The 27,484-nt window shown below is 35.4% G+C and overlaps 1 protein-coding gene across 2 annotated transcripts in view; it reads left to right on the top strand.

Annotated features, from left to right (window-relative positions):
• The window catches only part of FAT4 (FAT atypical cadherin 4), a 175,318-nt gene that overhangs the window by 105,273 nt on the left and 42,561 nt on the right, over positions 1 to 27,484 (top strand). For both annotated transcript variants that reach the window (XM_040474420.1, XM_040474426.1), the window contains 2 exons: positions 15,805 to 15,985; positions 26,396 to 26,646. In XM_040474420.1, the coding sequence (XP_040330354.1) occupies positions 15,805 to 15,985; positions 26,396 to 26,646 (432 nt within the window). The remainder of the gene's footprint in view (positions 1 to 15,804; positions 15,986 to 26,395; positions 26,647 to 27,484) is intronic.

The raw sequence follows: 27,484 nt of genomic DNA, 5'->3' as shown, positions 1-27,484 counted from the left end.
TGGCAGCCTAGAAATTAGAGAATTTCTTAAAAAAATTTTTTTTTATGTTTATTTATTTTTAAGAATGAGAGAGACGGAGCGTGAGCAGGGAAGGGGCAGAGAGAGAGGGAGACACAGAATCCAAGGCAGGCTCCAGTCTCCGAGCTATCAACACAGAGCCCGATGCGGTACTTGAGCTCACAGAACTGAGATCATGACCTGAGCTGAAGTTGGACACCTAACCAACTGAGCTACCCAGGCGCCCTGAGGATTTCTTAAACTTTGTCCGAAAGCACAGATTTTGATGAGAGTGTTTTGTTTTTTTGTTTTTTTTTTGTTTTTGTTTTTGTTTTTTTTTTGAGTTGCCCTGATATGAGCTCATGTGTCTGAGGCCCCTAGACAAAAAGTACTTAGTTAGGTATCTGAAGATCACTTAATATGGATCATGTAGAAAACAATCAGAAGTTGTGTGGGAAGTTGGACTGAATTATTTTAAAGTCATTAAAACTCATATGTGACAATGATTTTATATGCCATTAATTTGCATACTTTGGGTATCACAAATAAACCATTTTTGTGAGAGAACTTGAGTTTGAGGTATCAGGCTTAAGAATCTGCCGTTTAATCTTGTATTCCAACCATGAAGTTTCTGACACAAGATTTAAAATACAGATTCACTTCTTTGATTTAAAAGTCAAATTGGTAGGTGACATGAGAAAACTCAGAAAAATATGGCAGCTTTAGATCCCAGATGCCATGTTATTCTCAAATTTGCCATGTTCTAAGGACCAGGAAATATCAAAGCATTCTAAACAAGAAAAAAGTTTGACAGTTTTATTCTAGCCCACAAATTACTTTCCCATTGCTTTTTAAAAATTCTTACCTGTGGCAGCCGAGAGATAGGTCAACTTTGGCAATATGGCAATACTTGAATCAGCTGTTTTTGTTTTTGTTTTTATCAGAAAGCCTTTAAATCTTTGAATATTTTTGGGAGAGAAAATATTAGCATTGCACTCTCATTTTATTTTTATTTACTGACTGCATGAGTATAAAGTAGCACATCTGGAAACTCTCTACTCCTGTCTACTACTTAAAAGGAGCTACAACCACACTATCACGTGTGTGTGGGGCTGAATGTTACATTGCTAAATAACAAAACCAGAACAGAGTAAGATAATTCGACCTCATTTTTTTTTCCTATAGGCTTAAATTATTAAATGGTAATGTAATGGGTTGAAAGTATAACTCAACTCAGAATAATATTTTGTTTATAATTAAAAATATAAATATTCCCCTTAATTCTGTATTCCTGTTATTTTTTCTAGAAATAGAAATAGTTTGTACCAAGTACCAATTCCTAGAAGGCTAAAGCTTCAGCTTGGCACAGTAATGCAGGTACTACAGAGAACCCATCACTATGTGGTTGCTTTTAAGAGGGGCGTTGGCTATAAAGCAGTCAATGCCCTTCACAAGATTTAGCATTCTCTTCCCAAGTAGCCTTCCTTATAAGAGTCTTCCTTACCATTGTCTTATATATGCAATAAATAAAATAATATGAGTTTAATGTAGTAAGTTGCAGTGAATTATCAGGGAGCCCAAAGCAATAACTTAGAAAATTAATTCAGAGAATTCAGTTACAAAATGGAAGTATATCCTGAGGTAAATACATAGCTTTGTAGTTAAACTGAAGTTCAAATCTCACCTCTGCCATTTCTTAGCCACATAACCTTGGTTAAGTTACCCTCATGTTCATATTGATAAAATGAATATACCAATTTCTACATGAAAAGCCTACTGGCAGAAATAAATATGAGAATGATTTACGTTTAGGTTTAATATTAGTCAGCTTGTTTGCTGAACATCTCAAGCTCAGTAAGCCCAGATAAAATTTGTACTCCCTACCCTCCATAAATTTCTCTTTGTCCACAATTTCCCAATTGCTGTTACCTTCTTTGTTCCCTTTTCTCTGTATCCCCACATTCAACAACTGCATTGGCAAGTAGATTTCTTCCTTAAAAAGATATTGAAAAATATCCTGAATTTTTCCACTTTTCTTAATTCCCATTACCAACACCTTGGTCTAAGCCAGGACTAATATAATAGCTCCCTAACTGCCTAACTCTTCTTCCCAAAGTACATTCTTCAAGCATCTCATGAACTTTGAAACTATAAATTAGATCATCATGCCCTATCGCTTGCTTAAAAACCCTCCAGTGGTTTCTAAGAATAAAGCCTGAACTTCTCACCATGACACATAGCATTCAGTGACCTGGCCTCTGTCCACCTCTCTGACTTGGTCTTTCCCCACCCACTGCCACCTTTATCAGGCACCTGCCCTCCCGAGGTGGCTGGCACGCTCAGCCACTGTCACCTCCAGCTCTGCATTCAGTGTCATCATGTTGATGGGTTGACATCAGCCAGTGTGGAAACATTTGACACACAGAAACCAGTAAATGTCACCAATCAGGTGACTTGCTTCTGGAGAGTAGTTGCCGTCACTTTTATTGCAAATTGACAATGTCAGATAATTTGGCCTTTAAAAATTGCCAACCTTCTCCTGCATTTGCCCCCGTGTTCAGGTACTTCACTCTGTCTGAAGTGTTCTACCCTGTAGCTGGCTTTTTCTTTTTTTTTTTTTTCTTTTTTTTTTCTTTTTTTTTAAGGCCAGACACATTCATGTTTTAGTTATTCTGCCATTATATCTAGGTGAGATGTCAACTTCTCATAAAAGACTTATCTTTTTTTTCTTTTTTTTTTTTAATGTTTACTTATTTTTGAGAGAAAGAAAGAGAGAGAGAGACAAAGTGCATGCAGGAGAGGGGTAGAGAGAGAGAGGGAGACCCGGAATCCGAAGCAGGTTCCAGGCTCTGAACTGTCAGCACAAAGCCCAACGTGGGGCTCGAACTCACAAACCGTGAGATTTTGACATGAGCCAAAGTCGGACACCTAACTGACTGAGCCACCCAGGCGCCCCTCAGAAAGGACTTATCTGATTACCAATCTAATGTAATCCCCTCTCTCCAGTTTTACTATCACTTTGCCTTGTTGTGATTTTGTCTTAAAACCAATTATTATCTGAAAATCTAATATCATACATGAGTGTGTGGAGTAATCAAACTCTATCAATAGATATCCTTCCAATAGAATGTAAACTTCCTAAGTCTTGTGCCAAATGAATTGCCAGAGGGGCACCTGTGTGGCTCAGCATCTGACTCTTGGTTTTGGCTCAGGTCATGATCTCATAGTTTTGTGAGTTTGAGCCCCATGTCAGGCTCTGGGCCGACAGCACGAAGCCTGCTTGGGATTCTCTCTCTGCTCCTCCCCCACTCGTGCTGTCTCTGTCTTGCTCAAAATCAGTGAATAAACTTAAAACAAATGAATTGCCAGAAACACCCAGAACAGAACCTGTGACATAACAGGTGCTTACTAAACATTTGTTAAATGATAAAGTGATTTAATGGGTAAAAAGTCATGATAATCAATCATCACCATCTTGTTATTTTAATATGCAACTGTTATTTCATATTTTATTTACCAGACTTTTAGTTTATTGTTGTATATTGATCACTTGCAGATTTTTCAAAGGTCCTACCAAAAGGAAAAGCACCAATCTTTGTAAACTCATGGCTGAAATTCCAGAAGTTTTTCTACATTGGTTGTGGTCATTCAAATTGACCTCTGCTTTGAAAAAACAGCACAAGTGTTTAAGGCTCTGGAGTGTTTAGTGTGATGTGATAAATTGCAGTCATATGTAAGGACCCAGTGAAGCATTTTATGGCTTTAATTCAGTTTCAGATACTTAAAATACTGTTTGAGATATGTTCTCATGACTTTCCCTTGAACCTTCTGGATCTCATTCAGTTCTGTTATCTATTAGATGTTTCTAGGTAGGTCTTGTTCTACTCTGTGCTGTGCCCCCTACCTTTTCTTAATTTAATTCACTAATTCAAAATCTGCATAAGAAGAAATTATGTGCATTTGAAGTGTTACCATTTAGCAATTCTTTAATACATGGGCTTCCCAAAACAAAACAAAAAAAAGTGTGAGCCTTCCATATCACTCAAATACCCAGCACCTTTTTAGCTATAGAAATATGTCACATGTATGGTATTTAGCTTCACATGACTTAATAATAAGGGCCTATGACTCTTCATATAAACGTAATATGAAAACTTTCACTTGTTTTGACTTTTGTCATGGGAATGTTGGTGTTTAGATAAACCGTTCCAATAGATATACATTTATACAAGTAATTTTTTCAGGTTTTATTTATATATATATATATATATATGTATATACATACGTTCTTTTATTTTTTTTTATTTTTTATTTTTATTTTTTATTTTATTTTATTTTTTTCAACGTTTATTATTTATTTTTGGGACAGAGAGAGACAGAGGATGAACGGGGGAGGGGCAGAGAGAGAGGGAGACACAGAATCCGAAACAGGCTCCAGGCTCTGAGCCATCAGCCCAGAGCCTGACGCGGGGCTTGAACTCCCAGACCGCGAGATCGTGACCTGGCGAGTCGGACGCTTAACCGACTGCGCCACCCAGGCGCCCCTACATACATTCTTTTAATGCAAGATTATTTTCTGCCCTCACCAGAAATTTTAGAATCTGTGAGTCATTACTGTCTGCCACTACTCTTTCAGGGAACTGAATTAGTGTGTGAAAAAACATTAAAACAAGGTGATATGACAATAGAGGGATGTTTGTTGTATTTCAGTGTGTAATATGGAAGGATTTTGAAAGAGAACTATATATGAAACACTTTCAAATTAGAAAAATTTGACCTAAAATAATAATTTTATAGCCAGAGGACTTCTTGGAGATGAACCAGACCATTTTCTTTATATTTGAGATAAGAAAAGTGAGGCCTGGAATAATTAGGCAGTTTGCCAGAGCTTGAAGAATGAGACTGACAGAGTCAAGAACAATATCAAGGATTTCTGCCTGTCAACTGAGTTCTTGCTCATGTATACTGTATTTATGAATTAGGATCTGCTGAGTCTCTGAATAACACAGATTTCCAAAAATGCAATTTTAATAAAGCTTTTCTTCTTATATGTTGTTCATTGTACTCTAATGAATAAGACATTTAACTGTTATTTTTATTTTTCCAAATACATTGAATCAGTGTTCAAAATATTTTTAAGTGAAGCCAAATTAATTAGAATCAGTAATTTCAATATTGATCTTTTGAAAATAAGCTTAAATTTAGCTATTGTTCAAGTTAAATTGCTAGGTAGGAGAAGATACAAAAAAATTCATTAGAATTTCCAGGTAGAAGATGAGAATATTATCAATGATCCCTGCCAGCTATCATTTTGCATTTATTAAAATCAAACCATGAAGCTAATTTTTTAAGGTATTTATTTGTGTTTGTGTGTCTGTGTGTGTGTGTGAGAGAGAGAGAGAGAGAGAGAGAGAGAGAGAGAGCATGAATGGGGAAGGGGCAGAGAGAGAGAGGGAGACACAGAATGTGAAGCAGGCTCCAGGCTCTGAACTGTCAGCACAGAGCCCGGCACAAGGCTCAAACTCACAAGCCACGAGATCATGACCTGAGCCAAGGTTGGATGCTTAACTGACTGAGCCACCCAAGTGCCCCCATGAAGCTAATTCAATAGACCTTATAAGTGAATTCTGATTACAGTCAATGAGATTCTTCCGCTTCTATAGGCTATATAAATGTGTAACAAGCATCTTGATATTGTGTTGTTATGAAGTTAAATAAAGCAGGTTAAGTGGCACAGAGTGAGGAACTGGAGGATAGTATAGTCAAGAAAGTGAAATGTAGAAATCTAGGGAAACAGTGTTGCTGGCAGATGAAACAGCCCTGAGGCAAGGATGGAGCTGACCACACCCAGAGAACTGCAAGAGGTGCTGGATGGCTGGACAAGGGTGAAAAAAAGACAGTCTTGGAAGATGGAGGAAGCAGAAGCTAGATCACACAAATGTTTTAGGGCAGGGTAAAGAATTTTAATTTTGTTCAAACAAAGAGGTGAAGCCTTGTTAGGGTTTTGGACAGAGAGTGCCGAGAGATTTTGGAAAGATCTGGTTTCATGGAGAAGTGGTGGTAAAGAGCAAGAGCAGAAATAGAGATGGTGGTTAAAAGACCATGACAGCAATCCCTGAAGGAGATAGTATTTGGCATAAGGTGACGGTGTGGACGTAACGAGCTAAATATCTTATCCATTTTGAAGATAGAGCTAGTGGGACTCGATGATCGAATAGGAGACGTAGGAAGTTAGGAAAACAGATAAATCAAACAGGAGTCCTAGAATATTTGCCTTAGAAATTTGGAGACAGGGAGATAGAAGAATTTTAAGATAAATTATCAAAAACTAATTTTTGGATATGGTATATTTTAGATATGAGATATCCAGTGGAGATGTCAGGGAGATATATATAAAAGTTTAGTTCTTAGAGAAGACATTGGTGTAGATACAACGTGAAAAAGTCATAAACTTTCCATTCCGTGAATTCTGAGGGCTTGTATGTGCCAGAATTTGTACTATATCATCTCATTTAATCTCATAATGGCACTGTAAATTAGACACTATTATTCCAATTTTATGAATTAAAAGAAAAAAAATAAAACTAAGCATTCAAGAAGATAAGCAACTTGGCTTAGCATGCAGCTGTTTTTCAGTGAAAATGGGATTTAAAACTGGTAACCCTGTCAGGGAAAACATTTCTAAACCATTACTCACTGCTTCCACATATTAGCTTGTCTACTGTGATATGTTTTGCATAGACCACATTTATAAGAATTTCCTTTCTTTGGATTAAATGTTATTTTTATATTTAAAAAAAAACTCTTAAAAACCAAGTGGTTTCTAGCCATTAAAACAGCTTGCAAAATAAGAATATTCATAAATTTGAAATCAAAGAATTGATATTCTTCTTAAATCAGGAAATGCATGTCCAAGGGTTTTAGAAAGTGTAAAACGAGTGTTAGATATTTTTCTAGTATACAATATGTGTGATACACACATATGTACACATACAATGAATCAGTTGTGCTATGTGTGTATGTTGGCATTGAATTTGGAGGTGGGAAATTAATCAGTTCACAAATTAAATATATTATTCTTTATCTGTTCTTGGTCTAATATACAAAGGGATATAGAGATATTCTGTGTATAGATTAGACCAAAAAGTTTAGTTATGAAGCATCTATGTGTCAGCATAACTAATAGGTCTGAGGGGAAAAGTTCAGTTATTAGCATTTCTAATTAAGGACATTTATCATATGACTGAAAGAAGGCCTAAACTTCATTCTTATGCAGGGATAGAAAATTACTTTTTAATGGAGGGGAAACGATGCTTTTGCAAAAGTTGATTCTAAAAGCTAAAAGGGCTAATAACTATGCTTTATTTTCTTGGTGAAGATATGATGACATTTGAACGAATGCTATCTGTCATGTTGTTTAAGCTGAGACAGTCATTGCATTATAAATGGCTCTATAATCAAAAGAGAGGTCAGAAATGTGGAATATGACATTTTACATTGGAAGATGGTTGTTTTTTAAATGTTCCAGAAAGATGGCATTTTGTCAGCATTATTTGTGGGAAAATGTTGAAGAAGAGCTTGCCTTGTGTGTTATGATGAACATTTTTAATAATGAAAATTGCTTGAAAGCTTTCCACAAGGCACCAGTGGTTCCGTAAGTCAGATAGAGCCAGGATTATCTTCAATTACAAAAAAATTAATTGTATTTAACTTGTATATTTGCGTCTAAGACAGTCTTGGTTATTTCCATCAGAGTTGCTGAAATAAATTTTTTCCACAAGTTACTGATCTCATAGGCTTTTGTTCAGCAATTCATGAATCAAACAGTATCCAAGCTAGTAGACAGAAAGAACCTTCACAGAGCTGTACAAGGCAAGAGATTTGTGTAGACCAGATAAGCCCTCTACAGCCCTGAACACACCTTGTCTTATCTCAGAAGCTAAGCAGGGTCTGGCCTGGTTAGTACTTCAACGGGAAGAGTGAGGACATTATACAGGGCATTTGCTGATTGGTTAAAGCAAGGTTACTTTCCTTATAGGCATAAGGAAGACTTGGAGTGAGCTAAGGTAATTTGTGCTGAAGAGGCAGGTACTGGTTGATTGACCTCTGTTTCTGGAGAACTGAGCACAGACAATTAAGTTCTGGTTTGCTGATGTGACGCTTAACATGAATGGGTCCATCTTGGGCCAAATATGCTTACTTTAACAAAATACTTGTCCTAGGATGAGAATTTTATTTCCAAAGTTGATAACAATTGTTTTACTTCCTCTTATTTCTAGTAAGACTTTGTACCATGTATGTTAGTGACATTATATTATTATAAATTATTTATTTAAATACTTTTTTTTTAAACCAGGTACTCTTTAGTAAGAAAAATTCTTCCTACATAGAATTTCATTTGTATATTCACTAGATACAAATACAAAAACAAATGATTTAGCTTCTAAAATTGTTAAGTAAAAGCTAGAATTGTCATTATGTTGCATAGAATTAAAATTTAATAAAATAATTTCAGTGTAGATTTTATTTATTCGTGTAAGCTATAAATACGAGTGGACAAAGGACCCAACTTTGAAATGGATACAAGCTATTTACAATATTAAGGAAAATATTTATATGACTTAAAAGATAAACATTAAATGTCATAAAAACTGACCTCACTGTGAGAATTTTTTTTTAGCTTTTCAAAAAGTCTTTTCATTTTATCCTGATAAAGCATAATCATTTTGTAGTGTGTTTTGATCATTATTTCATGAATATATAATTAGATATTTTAACTAAGTAAGCAGGAGGCAAGTTGTGTTTAGCATTTGAGGTAGCCTTTAATGTTTCAGAGTTTCAACATGTGTTGAGGATTTTCTTTTAAAGTCCTCTAAAAAGTAATTCCTCAAGACCTGCTTTTTGTGCGGGATAAAATATTTTGTTAACATTATATATTACTTTATAAAAATTTTAAATTGTGGCTATATATATATATATATAACATAATTACCATTTTAATTATTTTAAGTGCACAATTCAGTAGCATTAAGTACATTCATATAGTTGTGTGACTTTTCAGTGTCATTTTCATAACATTATTAAATAGTTTCCCTTTTTTACTTATCACTTCTATTTAGTAAAATAATTTATCAAGGAAATATGGTGTTTTTGGTAAAGATTCCTACAGCAATAATTTAAAAATCAAGTGTTATCTAAGAATATATATACCTAATTTATATAAATATATTTGTAAAACCAATTAGCAGTAATAAATTACATTATAAATGTTATTTTTAAAATACACAGTTTCTGTTCTTATTCGAAAGGTTCCGTACTTATTTGCTTTATACATTTGCTGAATTCAAATTTAAATCTAACCACACAAGGTCTAATGTTAATATAGAACGGCTGAAATTTCAGTAGATTTTCAGCGGATGGCTTACTGTGAGAAAAATGTGTTTACTTCTTGGGAAAGAAAAAAAAAGAAGCTAATACTTTACTACAACAAACACACATCCAGAGGACCTATTCACCAAATGTTTGATGTCAAGAATGAAATCGGCTTTGTTGCAAAGCAACAGATTTTAGTTAAGCAAAAATTTTATTTCTGCAGAATAGTTTTTTATGTTTCATGAAAGTATGTTTAATTTATAAGGGTTAACATAAAAAATGTCATCTGCCTGCAGTTTGAACTTTAATTACTCATTTAGACTCATTTATTACACTTACTAAAAATGTATTTTCTGATAGAGCAGTTGCTTAAAACTTTTTTCTTTTTAAATCTCATTTTAAATTAACTTGAACTTTATGTTGATATATTTGAGCATATTAAGCCACCAGTGTTAAAAGCCAATATCCACTTAATCATTTTCCAAATTCAGAAATATAAAATATGACCCACACAGAGCATGAAACTACCATAGTATAATGGATTATCAGAAGATTAAGTTGTAAACAGTCTCTGTGTGTGTGATTTATTTTCACACCCTTTTAAAAATGCTTTTCAGAATCATATGCATTGTTTGATATTTGCTCTAAAATTTCAGAAGGTTTCTACCAATTTACTCATGTTTATTTCTACACTTATATATATATGTATATATATACATGTATACAGATGAATGTATACAATACATAAAATTATACAAAATGAAATTTGAAGTTCTTCTTATCTTCCAACTTGTAAGTATATTTCAAATGTCCACCGCACCTGCTGCCCTCTATAATTATAAATTTCTGAGGCCTTGACCTTTTATTTTATTTGTACCTTCAACCCTTTTCATTGGCTCACTGTCATCTGTCAGGAGCCTGTGTCGCTACATCCTGCCTCTTCTTTCTGATTGCGTCTGTTTTTCATAAATCAATCCAAGATGAAATTGAACAATCTTGCTTTATTATGCCACTGCCTATATAATTCATCATTAGCAGACCTATTCAAACTAAACATTGGTCCCTAGTATTCTGATTCTTCTCCTGGGATTCAGTATTAATTGGGACCCTCTGTTTTTTAAGTAGTAGACTGCCTCCAAAACGTTGACCTTTGTCTGCAGTTTTCTTCTCTGACCCCAGCCTTAGGCTAAGGCCTGTATTCCCAGATGTATATTTCTAGAAGTATTCTGTTCTTTGAACTTTCAGCCAGTCACTAGACCAGATTTCCATATAAAGAATCAGAGGAAAAGACTGCAGAATGAGAACAAAGTCTAATGGTATGCATTATGGGTTGACATAAAGATGAATTAAATAAAATTACTCCTGCTCTCTATTAGCTTATAACTTAATAGAGGATATGACAGAGTACATTGATAGTAATAATAATACAGAGTAAAACATCTATAGTAAGAATGGCATTGAGTTCAAAATTGGCTCTCTCTTTCCACTATGGCTGAATATAAATAAATTGCTTAAATTCTTTGAGTCTCAAATTCTTTATCAAAAAAATTAACACCTATTTTATGGAATCTGTATATTAAATGAGTAGTACATATATAAAAAAAATATATATATACATGATCTCAAGTAAGTGTTCAACAATATGTATATACAAATATATATGTATATATACATTTATATTTCAATTTATAGATAAAAATATGGGCTACATTTACACAGAATAATTAATATTTCAGTTTTTCGCATACTAATATTGAGGCTTTTTGGTAACTTGCAAGCAGAGACAACAGATAGTCGCATGTGTCAGCCTAGAGCCAACAGAGAGGTGTGGACTAAAGATAAAGTAACAGTAGGCATTGTGCTGCACTTCACAAGGGACATAACAAAAACTGTTAGGAAACAGGAACATAAGGATCCTAGACCACTAGGATCTCTCCTAGAGAGTGGTCTCTCCTAGACCACTCTCCCTAGAGGGAGAGTTTAAAGACAACCAAACACAGAAAAGCAACGATGAAAACATGGCTTCATCATTCAATTAGCAGATGAGAGGAAGTGCTAAAATTTATGTGGGCCATCAACTAGGGAACTTGTGTCTTTCATCTGAGACCAGTGATGTAGAAATAAGATTTATGTGAAATCAGGGGCGTTCCATTTTTCTCCTTTGATTTCACTTTCCTGACTAAAGTTCAGAGGCAGTGACTTCCAGAGCTCACGCTATTAGTGGACAAGGATGAGATGGGATCTGGTTGTTTGGCGGTTAGGTCCCATTCCCAAGAATGAAAGTAAAACATATTGGAAGCAGAATTCAAATTTAGGGTTAATTAAATCTCAGTAAAAGACTTAGAAATTTAGAACAATGTGTTTGTAAGGTTTCCTTATAAAATTGAAAAAAGTAGATAAGACCTGCATGCACATCCTTTGGGGCAACAAGAAGGGGAGGCCACTGGAGAATTGTGGTTCATTCTGACAATTCTTGAAGAAAATAGGAAAAGAACCCTAAGTGCTTATAAACTGGGCTGTGGCAGCTACTAAGAGAAGCAAAGGGGACCCTTTGCTTGAGAAGAGCTCCCATGTGGATATGGGATCACCTATGGGGCTACTTCTCAAGCTGGGACCATCTTGTTGTCACTGGTGTGCTTTTAAAATCTTTTGGAAAATTAGGTATTCTCTGGTATGAAGACACTGAGATTGAACTTGCTGAATATTTTCCTGGGTAAACAATGTTTTTCTCTTTTTGCTTACTAATTCAGAAAACACATCAGCAACCATATTTATGTAGTTTAGAGACAAAGAAAGAAATCACATGTTCCTGACCAAATGAGTTAGTCATCATTTTATGTGGTTTTCCATATATGTGTCATCAGACACTTTAGAATACCAAGGATAAAACCTTTGCTTGGCAGTTACTGGGATACTTCTTAACAAGTCTAAGTATTGTTGATTAGAGAGCAATGGGCATACCAGAAATATTTAGGTCTTCTTTAAACTCTCACTGTAAAGTACCAAATTTTTTATCTTTAAATTTCCAATCAACATGTCCTCCACAAAGCTATGAAAGGTTTGAGAGCTAAGTGTCTCATTTTGTTACACTACAAGGGAATCATTAAGAAGAAAGGATGACTCAAAATATTTTCCTGAATAATATTATCATAGAGCTGAGTCAAAAGTTTCATTGGAGAATAAAAAATCCTGAGAACTATAAAATTGAAATCTTTAATATTAAGAAAATGGACCTTCCTAATGTAAAGTTTTCATTTTTCTTGTGTCTAAAACAAGTACAAGAACAAGGAATACATTTTGACTATATACCAGTCACTGTCCTTAGCATGTTACATTTCCCTCAGTACCTCTTTGGGGTACGTTCTATGCTTATTATTCCCATTTTACAGAAAAGGAAACTGAGATTTAGTGAGTAGAGTTCAATGTCAGTAAACTATATAAAAGAGCCCTCAATATCCTCCTATCCTTTGCTTCTAGGGCCTTGATTTAGTTGTTCCCTCTCTCAATACATCCTAGTGTGCACACTGTCCTTCCCATGGCATCCTCTTTTGCCCACCTGAAAACACAGTTATCCTTTACTTACCTTTTTTTTTTATTTTTTTATTTTTTATTTTTTTTTATTATTTTTTTTTTAAATTTTTTTTCAACGTTTATTTATTTTTGGGACAGAGAGAGACAGAGCATGAACGGGGGAGGGGCAGAGAGAGAGGGAGACACAGAATCGGAAACAGGCTCCAGGCTCTGAGCCATCAGGCCAGAGCCCGACGCGGGGCTCGAACTCGCGGACCTCGAGATCGTGACCTGGCTGAAGTCGGACGCTTAACCGACTGCGCCACCCAGGCGCCCCTACCTTTTTTTTTTAAATGTAGCTAGTGGAAGAGATACCAACATGATGCAGATAATTAACTTCCATTTCACCAAATTGTACATAATTAAACATATATAAGAGATTTAGTCCAAACATTGATCATCAATGATACCCCTGAAGGTATTTAGTTAGCTTTAACATGACCCTTATGAGAAATTGAAAGTCTCTGACAGGAGTGCTGTCTCCAAATGCCCCACAAACTTCAACTGGCAAATAACTAGGGTCTATCACCTATGGACTTGGGGATTTTCTCCAACTTGTGTCTTATGTTGTTCTCTGGGCCCAGCTTGTTCAGAGTCCCAGCACATCTCGCTGAGTGGCACCCGTTCAGTCGCTAGCAACACCTTTCAGCTTTTTGCCAGTGGCAAACAGCTTCACATCCAAGTCCCATGGATTAAATTCCAGCTCTCTCACTATGTCTATGGCCTTGAAAAATCATTTAATCCAATTATCAGCTTTTTTAAACATATATTGGGGATAGCAGGGGTACTAACTGATGAGGATTACACAATGTAGTCTATGTAAACTTCTTAAGCCAGTACTTGCCTACCTAAGGATATGATCATTATTAATATGTTGAGTGAGATCTTTAAAGTCTTATTTTGATGTGCTTCTCCAGTGTTTATAATACTTCCAAATCTATTTTGTGTGTGAAATATTTGTGACATCATTTTACCATTATTAACATCAAGTGACTAGTGAAAAGGCAATTATACTCTTTTAGTAAGTTTATAGTTAATTATACTTGTAAGCAATAGTAAAGACGAATTTTTGTTTCCTTTAATACAAAATCAAATATCTAAAAGGTAAGACTCTGGGGTGCCTGGGTGGCTCAGTCAGTTGTGTCCAACTTCAGCTCATGTCATGAACTTGCGATTTGTGGGTTTGAGCCCTGCGTTGGACTCTGCTGACAGCTCAGAGCCTGGAGCCTGCTTTGGATTCTGTGTCTCCCTCTCTCTCTGCCCCTCCCTGACTCATGCTCTGTCTCTCTGTCAAAAATAAATAAAAATTAGAAAAAAAAATAAAAGGTAAGACTTTGGGAGTCATGAATTTAAAACTATGTTAATGGAAATGGAATGTTTAATATAAAATACTTTACTGAGAAAGATATATTTGGCAATAATTATCACCATGTAGCCTAAATTTAATGGCATAGATTTATGGGAGCAGTCATGCTTCATCACAATGCCTAGCTCAACTGGTCATACGCATTTTCATCTCATGTAGAATTCAAGCTTCCTTGTATAGAGCACAGATATAACATCACTAAATCCATTGCATTCCATAATTTTCTAGTCTGTTCTAGTCTGATTTTGGTTCCTATATATTTGAGCATAAAAGCTCATTGGTTATAGGCCATCAGTAGTTACAATCTAAGAACATAGAACAGGTTTAAATAGCAGTAAAGGAAATATCAGCAAATCACAGGATTACTAGAAAAAAAAAATACTGGAAGGTTGTGAATCTCAACACCATTCTGTAAGGAGTAAAAGGGAACACCGTAGACATTTTACAGAGAAATGAATGAGTGAATGAGTGGATGGCTTTTATTAAGAAGTGTTGAGTGCTAGAAATAAGTAGAATTTAAATTTCATATAAGGGTGAATAATTTTATGGAAAGTTTTAATATCTTAAACAGAAAAAGAGAGTATTCAGGCTTTATTTTATTTTAGATAAACACAGTTAAACAGATCTCTATTGTTTCTATTTAGAGAGATTAAAGTTTGAAAACTGATTTTGAACATGCATCTAAAGACAGTTGATTTGACTTTTAGTTTTGGGACAATCCACAGAATGTAACCAAATATGGCTTCTGACCTTCACCACAAAGAGTCTGTTAACTTTGTGTAGTACGGACAGTGTATGCCAAGGTTTTCTTCAATGTTGGCTTTTCATTATATGCTGATAACAGAGCTGGAAGAGGAAATAAAAAAATAATTATTTCACATTTATATTAAATATTAAATAAATGTAACCAAAATAATTCCAATTCAGCTCATCCACATAATGTTATTTCCACCAAGTGGAAGATCGTGGTTTTGAGATATAACTTGAAGCTTTATTTTTTTTTCCTTTACAAACAAATATTAGTTGAGAATAGGGAATTTAAAGACCCAGAAACCCAAATTTTTGATATTAACATTGATAGTCACAGCTAGGAATTTAGTTTTCGTCCTTTGTCAGTTGGCCAGATATTCAATGCCCATGGGTATTCTCCAAATTTGGAGTGAGCTGTTTTAATGCAATTTCAGAGAAACCAGCAGTGCCTCTTTTGTGGTGTTTAAATGATATTGTTGTGTTTTTCATTGCCGAATCAGCACCTTTCAAATAGAATAAGAGGTTGACATACTCTTTTTGTTCAATATCATCAGAAAAGATTTGAAATACCAGTTTATAAATGAAAATACTCGTAACAAAATCAAAATCACTTGTAGCATTTAGAAATTTCACTTTGAGATGTTTTCTAAATTGTCTCCGGTAGTGTTATCTGTAACTAATTAATGTTAAATTTGCTGTTATCTTTGTTATTTATAAACATTAAAAACTTGATTTTCTCCTCCTTCTAGGATCCCCTGCCCTGACTGGAACTGGAACAATCAATGTCATCGTAGATGACGTCAATGACAATGTCCCTACTTTTGCCAGTAAAATGTATTTCACAACAATTCCTGAAGATGCACCCACTGGAACAGATGTTTTATTGGTAAATGCCTCAGATGCTGATGCCTCAACAAATGCAGTTATCAGGTCAGTACATTTTCCTTTGTAAACTTTGATTATTTTTTCATTAAACATTAGTCTTTGGACTAACTGAATATAATGCTTAATTTTGCTAGAAATTCTGTAACATTAACCCATAGCCTTATTATGTCCATGTACTGTTGAATAACTAACTATGGCTAAAATGAGGATTTAAACAATGATTTTACTTGTCATTCTAAAATTTTAATTACTTAGTTTTATTTATATTTTTTATCTATCTCATGAATTTGTAGTCCATGTAGTTCATTTACAGGGCTGGGTTCACAGGGAGATGATTCTGCTTCATGTGATTGACTGGTATCACTTAATGGTATTTACCTGGTAACTGGGCAGTCTTGAAGGTTCAAGATGTCTTCACTCAACGTCTGGTACTTCGGCAAGGATGATTGGAAGATTGGGCTCTGCTGGCCCCCTGTCTCTGATCTTGTGGTCTCAGGGCTTCACAATATGGTTCTTTGGCAGGTAGCTGAAATGGGCTACATGGTAGCTCTGGGGTCCAAGAACCTCAGGCGAAATCTGCCAGTGCTCTTAAGGAAAAGTCCTAGAAGTGGTGTAGCATCACTTCCATAATACTTTGTCAAAGCAGCCATGACCTGCCTAGATTCACTGGGAGGAGAAATGCACCTCACCACTTGAAGAGGAATATCAAAGAATTTTGGCCATTTTTAACCCAGCCACTAGCCTCAATAAGAATATTTGTGTTTTCAAAGTTTAAAAACTTTCTGTTAATCTACTGAAACCCATTTAAAATGGAGAAAACAATATGGTACCTTTTTCAGAGACGATGTGAAAATGGTTGTGTTGTAACATTTGGTGGATCGAGTTGTGTGTCACCTTCTTCACTTCTTCCTATTATCAACAGTAAGAAATGAAGATTTCTAAGTTTTCCAAAGAAGAGTCTCAAAGACATAAATATTTCTTACCCACACAACATCCCTACCCTCTATAGGCTTATATAAGGTAAATTAGAGTAGGTCAGATGACTGTGTAATGGGTCAGAAAAGAGAATCTGAGTGTTCTGAGGAGTTATCAGTAGAAGGAGGCCTGTGAATGTTGATTCTGTGATGATTTGGTTAGTGATTTATTTTGTTTGTTACTAATTTCCTATTTATAAAATCACTTTGGGAAACTGCTATTAAGTAGTCTCTTCCTGCTGACAGAGGTGACTGAGGTATATAGAAGACCTCAAGCTATTTTTCATTTAATAAACATGCATTGAGTTTTTAGTATGGGTAACAAGACAAAGTTTCCACTTTCTTCGAGCCGGCATGCTTTGTGAGGTAGATAGGCAATTTAATGTGAAATAAAGAAGATTACTTAATATGGTGAATGCAGCCTTGAAAATAAAATAGGCTTATATAACAAGAGAGTGACAAGGGACTATTAGGTATGGTTAATATGGGTGACTTCTTTATGGAAGTGACCTTTAGGCTGAAGAACTGGGCTGTGGAATGTAAGTAAGCATGGTGCATTTAACTAGGAAGTTTTGTGAGTGTGGACCAGAGTGAGAACAGGCTCAGAGAGGTAGGCAGGGGCCAAATCATGTAGCCCATACAAGGGCTCCTAGGTCATGGTAAGAAATTGAGATATTAATTAATTAATTAATTCATTTATTGAAATTCTTAAAATCATTTATGTGATAAACTATTGGAGTATTTCAAACAGGGGCCAAAATAAACTGATCTGTTTGGATTGGGTTAGAGGCAGGACTGTAGAAAGAAGCTATTAGAAGAGAAACCAGTGAGACCATTCAGGTGTTAATTAATATACTGATTCAAACAAAAGGTGGAGTGTGCTTGTACTAAGGTGGAAAAATTAAAATTGAATGAATGTATTTGGAAAAACATTTGAGATTGTAAGTGGAACTAAAAGAAAGAGAGAAATCAGAATGGCCATCTACTAAGTTTTTGGCTTGAACACCTGGGCAGATGGTGGTACCATTATGGGTAGCATTGGAGGAGAAACAGGCATGGGGGAAACCAGGAGTTCTTACTTGAATCCAATTTGAAGTGACTACTAGTCATTCACATGGGGATATCAGTTGGGACATTAAAACTACGAGTGTGAAGCTTAGGTTTGCATCAGGGCTGTAGATACAGATTTGAGAATCATCAATGCTCACAGCACATGTAAAACCAAGGCACTGAATAAGAACACTTTAGGAGAGAGAATAGAGAAATAAAAGGGGGGCAGGAATGAGTCTTCTGGAATTCTCCTAACAGTTGATAAGCACGTTTAGAAGGAAGAGTCACCTAGGGAGCTAAGCAGTTCTGACCAGAGATATACAGAAGGAAATCCAGAAGAGAATGGACACTGACATGCACTATAAGAGGAAAGGCTATGCGTGAACTTCTTTCAGAAGCTGGGACCTACTTCCTGGCAAAGAGCTGAATTCTAAGAGGCTTATACAGTCAAATCATTAAGGATGGAGAAAACTTCTGCCCAAGGTCATAGTTCTATGCTTTTGGCTCACTGTGCTTAGTACCACTTGGAGAAAGGCAGGTACAACCTAACTACTTCCTGGCATGAACCTCAAAAAGGCAGTAAATACAACCTCCTTCAATTGTCCTACACCAAAGCATAGGAATAATGGAATCTGTACCCTAAGCACTAAGTCTTTAGCTTTGTGGTAAGAGCACAGCCTTGAGAATGAAGCTGTGTAGAATGGAATCCTGACTCTCCTTTTAATTGTGGGGCAGTTTATTGAACATTTCTGGGCATCAGTATTTTTCTTATCAATGTAATAGGTATACTACATAATAAAAGTGACTTTATGGAATTGTTGTGAGGACAAATAAAATACTTTAACAGTTCTAAGTGAACTGCTTAGAATAATGTTAGAACAAAAATTACTCAATATCCATCAACCCATACTGTCCCAATATATGCAAAGCACTTTTCCCTTTTCTTGCCATCTGTTAGTGCTCAGTAAGTTTGTGACAATTTTGGAAGAGATGTCCTATCCATTGTAGTGTTATAGTCTAATAAATATTTATCTGCCATGCCAAGGAGTCCTTCTCTAAAGATAAAATATAGAGTATGACAAATCAGTAGCATAACTATTCCCATCTGAGATGTTTCAATTGCTGCGACAATTGTGAAGCTGTGTGCTTACAAAATCAATGAGTGCTAGAATAAAATGCTATGATGGTGTGCTATTTTCTTCTAGCGTATGTCCAAGTTTCACTGCTACATGTGATCTTACGTTTGTGGGCAATGGTGATCAATGGAAAGTCGGTCTAGGAAATCCTGTCAATATTTCCAGAGTGTTTTACACAGTTGTATTGGTAGCTTTGAAATGATTGTTTTGATTTTTGGTTGTTTGGTTGACTGGTTGAATATTTTTCCTCCTTTAATATGAGAGAATTAACTTTATACTTTTACATGCCCTGAAATCTATAAAATGCATATGCAAAAATCTTTAAATGACTACATTGACTGTCATAAGTCAGATAATATAAAAATTGAAGCTATTTTTATTTTGTAAAATTATTAAATTCACTTTTAAATTAACTTAGGACAGACAATTATTACAGCTTAAATTTAAAATACTTTCATAGGTAAAATAAGTAGTGATGCCAACCTAAACCTTATTTACTCTGGCTTCATATCTTTTTAATGGAATATAATACACTTTTATATTAGGTGTTCATTGCTCCTCGCTATGCATAGAATCTGGGGCAAACCCATTCTCCTGGTTAACAGAGCTATTTTATGTTAATTTTATGTTGCTTATTTAAATATTACAGTGTAAGTCATTTACCCAACTACTTGTGGGCTCTCTAATAGCACAACCTGTTATGTGTCATATATTGTTACTTTTCCCTTATAGTCTACCATAATCTTACACACAGCAATCGCCCAACCAATACTTATTTGTATTTTTCATTCTACCCATTTGATAAAACTATAGATTTGTATGGATGGTGAGTTATACCCTTTATTTCACTTTTAATATTTCCCCTCTAGTAAACTAGACTGCATTAATTCCTAATCTTTGTCTGGTTTACATATTTGCTTCCCAGACAGACACTCATTCCAAAGTTAGCTTTTAAGGAAATATATCCCTTTTTATCCCAACTGGACCAAATCTCCATTTAAACCTTATTTCTAATTTTATGTCATAGCAGTGGGGAAACTTACAAAATTGTATTGACAGGGTCAACATTCAAAGGCAAGTCCCTTACTCTGTGCTCTTAATGCCATCCCATTTAACTTCCTCCACATCTTTAATTTAACAGTTTTTGCATTTCTCTCTTAAATCTTCAAATCATCCCTCTTCCCTGAATCATGTATTTATCCCTATGGAAACCCTCAGAATATCTGGTATTGAATGCTGTTTTTTTTATTTACCTACCATGACTTAGAAAAGTCATGTTCGTGTCTCTAAGGCTCAGTGTATCCATCAGTAAAAGTGGAGATAAGAATTTTTATTTTATAATTTGTGAGAGTTAAATATATATTGATCACCTACTATGTGCCAAGTAGTATATATGTAATCAGTTAATATGCATAAATATCTCTCATACAATTATCAGGACCCAAAACTCGTTAAATTAATGTTTTTTTCTTGTTAATCTTCTTATATCCATTTTATTCCTAATATAGTCTTCCTTTCACAACATCTGCACCATAGTTGTGACTGACACCTAAATAAATGCATTGAATGAATGATTCCAGTATTCTTAGAACTGCTGTTTGCACTAACTTTTTTTTTATATCACACTTTTGACCCAGACTGGGTCATTATCTCACAGTTTTCTCCAGCCATTTTTTCCCAAAAATCTTCCAACTGGTTTTTCTCCTCCATTGATCTATGAAAAAATAATCTATCCAAAGATTCTGCTGAAATTTACCAAGTTCAGTGACTTTTTCTGAGTCTTTATTTTCCTTTACCTTTTGCAATATTTGCACCACAGATCATCCTTTCTTTTTAACCTTTTTTTCTTCTCGTCAGTGTCTATGGAAATGTTATCTCTTATTTCTCACTCTGCATCTCTGACCACACTTTCTAATTCACCTTCTAATCTCCTCTTTCTCTCTTTGCAAAGTAATTTAGATATTCCCCATCATATTTTTCTCAGTCCTTTTTTTTTTCTTTTTTTGGTGTGTGTGTGAGAGCAAAAGTGCGAGAGAGCAAGAAAAGTGAGAGAGCGTGAGCTAGAGAGAGAAGGAGAGGGAGAATATTTCATTTTCACAGCTACAACCACCCAGAAAACTATGCAGAAGGCTCTAAATCTGTGGTATTGATTCCGACTCCATCCCAGAGATCCCCTTCCTGTATTTCTAACTCTGTAGGTGACATCTCTACCTGGAGGATCTGCTGGCAGCAGGAGCACAGCATATCAGAAGCTCCTAACTTTCCTGTTTCTCATCTTGGCATTCTGCTTTCTCTTAATGGTGTTGTCTTGCTTTTTTCATCGATGTTGGATAGACAGGGGTCACCCTGTCCCCCTATACTCAGTCAGTGGACAAGTTCTCATGTTTCTTCCTTACTAAGGCCTCTGGCACCCATTCTCTTCTGTGCATTTTTCCTGCCAAGATTCTAGTTCAATCCACAATTACATCATGCCTGGACTATTATAATAAAAATTAACTTTCTTCCCTGACTCTGGTTTCTAATCTCTATACTACCCTGTACTGTATAATTTTGAAGCCCTCACTATGTCCTGGGCACTTTAAGTTCCAAGGAGTTAGGACCTCCAGCCACCGCAAGGAGAACAGTTCAGTATAGGAGATAATTTTGTAATCTTGAAATTATAGTACTTTGCAACAAGTATAGTTTAAGCACAGAATGGGTGGAAAGAATAGCATACTTGATGCTGTTCGAAGAAATCAGTAGAAGCTTCAAGTACTTGATGATTTCTGGAAAGACTGAGAAGTAGCTTATCACAAAATAAGGATGACAGACCTTCTAGGCAAAGACAACAACAGCCACAAAGGCAAAGGGCTCTGCAGAAGCATGATATCAGAGAAGCAAAGCGATTCCTTATGGTCAGTGTGGATTAAGAATGGGCTTTGTGTATCATATGAAAAAAGTCACACACCTTTCTGTGTCTAATGGGAGAAACAACTGAAATGTTTGAGCTGGGCAATCACACGACTAGTTTACATTTTATGATGATTGATCTCTCAGTACTGCAGGAAGTAGTCTGGATGAAGCAAAGCCCGAGTCAGTGAATGAAAGAGCAACGGCAGTAATATGAACCAGCTTAGGCGTTCAGTGGCTCAGCTTTAACAGTGATACTCCCTTCCTCAAAATCCTTCAACTTCCAGTTTGCCTGTGGCATAATGCCCAGGCTCCATATTCCAGTCACTCCATAAATGGCCCCAGCGTCTTCCCGAGCTTATTCTGCACAAACCCTCAACATATAGCCAAACTTTCAGCCTCACTGGATCACTTTCTGCCCCTGGGAAAAGGATCTGTGCTTTCCCAAGCTTTATGGCTTTGTTCGAGTTCTTCTGTATCCTAGATCCAGGTTCTGCAAATGGCAATCTGTAGGCTAAACCTGCATTTGTAAGTAAAGTTGTATTGGGATATAGCCATGCCCATTCATGTATGTACTGTCTGCGGCTGCTTTTGTCCTGCAACAGCAAGCTGAGTATTGCAACAGAGCTCTTATGGCCTGCAGAGGCATATTGACTAGCAATGGCCTTTTAAGGAAAAAAATTTGCTGACTCCTGACCTAGACCACCTTTCTCCCTTTTCACCACTATTGCAAGATGGGTAGCTCCTTTAAAACTCAGCTTAACTTTAGCCTTCTTCACAGAAAGCTTTCCTTTAATCAATCACTCCAGTCAAAAGTGGTCTCTGTCTTTCGGATAACTAGAGCAATACTTCTACTTGAATATACTGCCTTGTTTTGTATTTATCTCTTTCTTCCATTCAGGATGTAAGCTTGAGGACAGGATTTTCACCTACTTCTCCAAGTGTCTATCAATTAGTCCACCTATCCATTTGACTAAATATGTAGATGGATTATAATAGATTATATATGATAGACTATTATGTTATAATTGAATATGTGTATATACTCTGTTATGTGTGTAAAACTGGACTTTTAATTCTCATCATGTACCAATTACAATACCAAGTGCATTTCATATGAAATTACATTTAATGCTCCAAAGTACTAAGTGAAAGGAACGTATATATGATCAACACTTTATAAATGGAGAGAAAAGGCTTAGAAAGAAGGAATTTTATGAATTGAAGTGTTAGAAGTGAGGTAAAAATTCATGTCCAAGTGAATTGTGTTTCAAAGTGCACACAATTTAATACAGAAACTGAATTATTGTATTCTTGCAACATACAGCACAGTGCTTTATGCTCCTAGTAGATGTCAGGAAGAGGCAAAAAAAAAAAAAAGATTAAAAAATCAAATTGTGATATTTTAGCTTTAAAAGTGCAAAAGTGATTTAGATTTTAGGTAACAATGGTGTCAGTCTATGCCCATAATTTGAAACAGTAATTTCTTATTCTTGAATCTGCAAATAAATATTTGTTGATTTGCACCGAGCCAAATCAATGGAAACCAATTCTACATTGACACACACCTTGAGCACTAGTTCCTTTTAGTCTTAGCAAGCAGGTGCAGCATTTCTTGCCTTCACTCCAGCTGAGTTTTACCTTCTTTATACTGTAGTATGGTAGAACAAGTGGGTGTTGAGTCCTAAAGACTAGATTTTCTTTTTTTTTTTTTCTTTTTTTTTTTTTATTTATATATGAAGGACTAGATTTTCAAATTCAAAGTCTAGATTGACCTGTTGTAGATAGTGTGCTTTGTTGTGCAAGTGTATTAGTCTCTCTTAGATTCAGATTCATTATCTATAAAAAATCCAAAACAAAACCGAAATGTCAGGATTGTTTTGAACCTAAACGAGAGCATATATAAAGTGCCTTGTAGCCTGTGCTCAGTACACAATAAGGACACGGTAAGATGCTGCAGAGCTTTAAACCCCAGCATAGATGTTCAGGTGTGAAAGGACAGCACAAAACCCAATGTGATAAAGTTAATATCCATAAAAGAAATTTTGGACCGAGAAGGAGGAAAGATCTTCATGAAGGGATGAGAACTAAACCATGATTCAAGTGATAGAGGAAAGGCAAACCTGGGCATATTATCTTGAACGTCTATCCACTTATAGAGCCACTTGTGTCCCTTCTATATGTGTGTGTTTTTTAACTTACAAGTATATATCAGATAAAACTGATATTGTAGATATTATGAGGCATTTACAGAATACTTCATATATCAAATAGACTTTTTGGAGGGCTCCTGGGTGGCTCAGTAAGTTAAGCATCCAACTTCAACTCGGGTCATGGTCTCACAGGTCACGCATTGAGCCCTGTGCTGACAGATCAGAGCCTGGAGCCTGCTTTGGATTCTGTGTCCCCTCTCTTTTCTGCCCCTCCCAATCTCTGTCTCTCTCTCTCAAAAATAAATAAACATTAAAAAATTTCAATAGACTTTTGATACACTTCAGAATTAGGTAAAGTCTAGGAAAAAAATCACATACTAGTGTGACAGTTTATTTTTTAATGTTTAAAAATAGTAAAGATATTAATTACTTTTAAATAGAGAGGCTCCTGGGTGGCTCAGTCGGTTGAGCATTCGACTTCAGCTCAGGTCATGGAATCGTGGTTTGTGAGTTCGAGTCCCGCATCGTGCTCTGTGCTAACAAATAGCTCAGAGCCTAGAGCCTACTTCAGAACTCACATCATTTGCCTTTCAACATGTTGCTCTTCCTAATACATCACAGTCTTGTCATAGACAAATATCCAAATTAAATTTTCATGCATTTCTCATCATTTTAACTTTATTTGTATTTGTGAATAATTGAGGTAATATTTAATCAATCCCTGAACTTTGCTGTCATAAAGCTGTAAAAAAGTTTGTGGTGCTATGAGTTACGAATTGCTCTTTTTCCCTGTTTGATAGTTTCTACATCTACTGATAGACACAAGGTTTCTCAGAATAAGATGACACAATTCTCATAATTCAGGTTCTTACAGAATTTATTGAAAGGGTAAAATAATTTGATTATTTCATAAGTCCTGATTTTATTACTTTAAGAATTCATTTACAAACCTGTGATATTTTTATTTTGATAAAGGGAATAGATATCTACTGTATAAAGGCAGTAATTATACTTTATAAAGAGTCACTTCTGGTCCAGGAAATGCTATTCTCATTTACTGCTGATCCTGGCATGTGAGTATGCCAAAATGTATTGAAAGTCTGAGTGATATCAAGTACTTTGTAAATACTGAAGTCATTTCTCAGCCAAACGCCCCCTGTACCTTTTTTTTTTTCTATTTTGTTATCATTTGATAGGACTTCTACTTTTTAAAAATATCAGCTCCCGAGTAGTTCATTATTTCTCTAAAAAGGATAAAATTGCTGAATGTTAGTTTTAAACTGTGTGCTTAATAGGAGGAATGCCCATTCCACTTACTACAATGTAGACCTTTTTCTACTGTTAGATATACTTGCTGTTGCTTTGTTTTCATGGACACAAACCAAACTATAGAAACATGCATTTAATTCTAACAAGGCCATTTCTTTGTTAGTCTAAAGGAGAAGACTTTTAAAGACATCCATTTCCTTGCCACCCTCCAACTCTAAAAACAATGGACCATATAGCCAGTTTCTGAACCTTCAAGCGTAGCTACTTCTTTTCTAGTTGATCTCTGAGGAATATACAGATAGCTTTCTCTTCATAAAGAAGAGAGGAGGTGTTCTCAGAGGAAACTCCTGCCTACTAACCAATCTGGTTAGCATCAGAATATCCATGAAAATGTCATACCTCTCCTGACAACAAGAAAGAAAAGCATAGCCATATGAGGAATGACAAATGAGAGAATTAGTAAGCAGGAATGTCTCTGTATAAATAATCAGTTCTTTAGTTGTTCTGGGTAGGCGGTGGATGTCAAATACAGTGTTTTGTCTTTAAAAAATAAGATCTCCAACTGATCTTCTCTGGTTTATTATGGTACACAGCAGAAAAGTAATTTTTAGATTCATTTAACAGATGTTCATTTGTGATCCTGGCCACTAACCGCAATATTAGAGCGAGGCCCTGATTTATGCCTTCAGGTTCACTTATTTATAACACAATAGTCTTCTGGGTATATTTTGGGAACTTGCATGATCCAAAAAATCCAGAGATCTTGTGAGGACCTGCTTGAGCTCACTGGACATCTCACAGTAAAGATTGTCAATGTGATACATAAAATCTGAAATATTTATCTTCTAGCCATATTCTTTAATTGTTGTGTGATTGTACTTCTAATGATTTGTTTTTACATTTCTGCCTCAGTTTCTAAATTGTAGTGAATAGATGCTACAATATGAACACCAGAAAAAATATGCCCATCTCTGTTCTCTTTAGTTATAGAATCATTGGTGGAAACTCTCAGTTCACCATCAACCCATCCACAGGACAAATCATCACAAGTGCATTGCTAGACAGGGAAACAAAAGAGAATTACACTTTAGTTGTGGTCTCCAGTGATGCTGGATCCCCGGAGCCTCTTTCCAGTTCTGCCAGTGTGCTTGTCACTGTGACTGATGTCAATGACAACCCACCAAGATTTCAACATCACCCATATGTCACACACATCCCGTCTCCTACTCCTCCAGGTAATCAAGCCAACTCTGAGGTGTCATGGATAAATGCAATCTATACATTGGACCTTTTCTATAAATATATTTTTGTTACTTTTATATGAATATTTCTGATACAGCTTAGCTTCATAGATCCTCTAAATTCAACTTGTTTTGACTCACGAAACTGAAGGAATGTTGAATCTTCATAAATGATTTTTTTTTTAATTTTAGACCAATTGTGTTTAACATTTTATAGTTGCTACATCTTTCCTGGTACTGTTTCTTAATATAATTTGAATATTTTCAAATGATTAAAATAGTCACTTCATAGTCAAGAAGGGTTCTGCCCAGAGACGTATGTAATTTGTTTGTAAATTCCATGAGAGGAGAGGCGTTGCTTCTTTTTCTTTCTTTCTCTCTTTCTTTCTTTCTTCCTTTCTTTTTGCCATATGCTATTTCCTGAAACATCTGAGAGGTAGAAAGCATTCAACTATATTTGTGGGTAGAAAATAAAGATTTTATTTTAATCCTTCATAGGTAGGTTTTCAAAAATATTTAGTGAGTGAATAATTCTAAAGAATTATTATTATTAATATTTTGTTCCAGTTTTGATGGATGAAGATTTTCTGTTAGTAAGTTTATGAAGACATTAGTGACCACTTTCATATGACACTATATGCATTTATCTTCCTTCATTTAAATTTACTTTGGTTTCATTTGCTTGTTTGTAAAAAATGGCAAGCTCTCTAAAAAACTGCACAAATAATCTGCCATTTGTAATCTTTGAGATGTGTTTCCAAACAGGAAAATATACAAATATAGGCCCAAATTAATTTGATCTGCTTTGCTTTAAAATACTTTTAATTAGAAG

This window comes from Herpailurus yagouaroundi, unplaced genomic scaffold, assembly GCF_014898765.1.
Source record: "Herpailurus yagouaroundi ecotype Mexico unplaced genomic scaffold, PumYag 28, whole genome shotgun sequence".
NCBI classification, from domain to species: Eukaryota; Metazoa; Chordata; class Mammalia; order Carnivora; family Felidae; genus Herpailurus; species Herpailurus yagouaroundi.
This window is presented reverse-complemented; position numbering and strand designations above follow the sequence as displayed.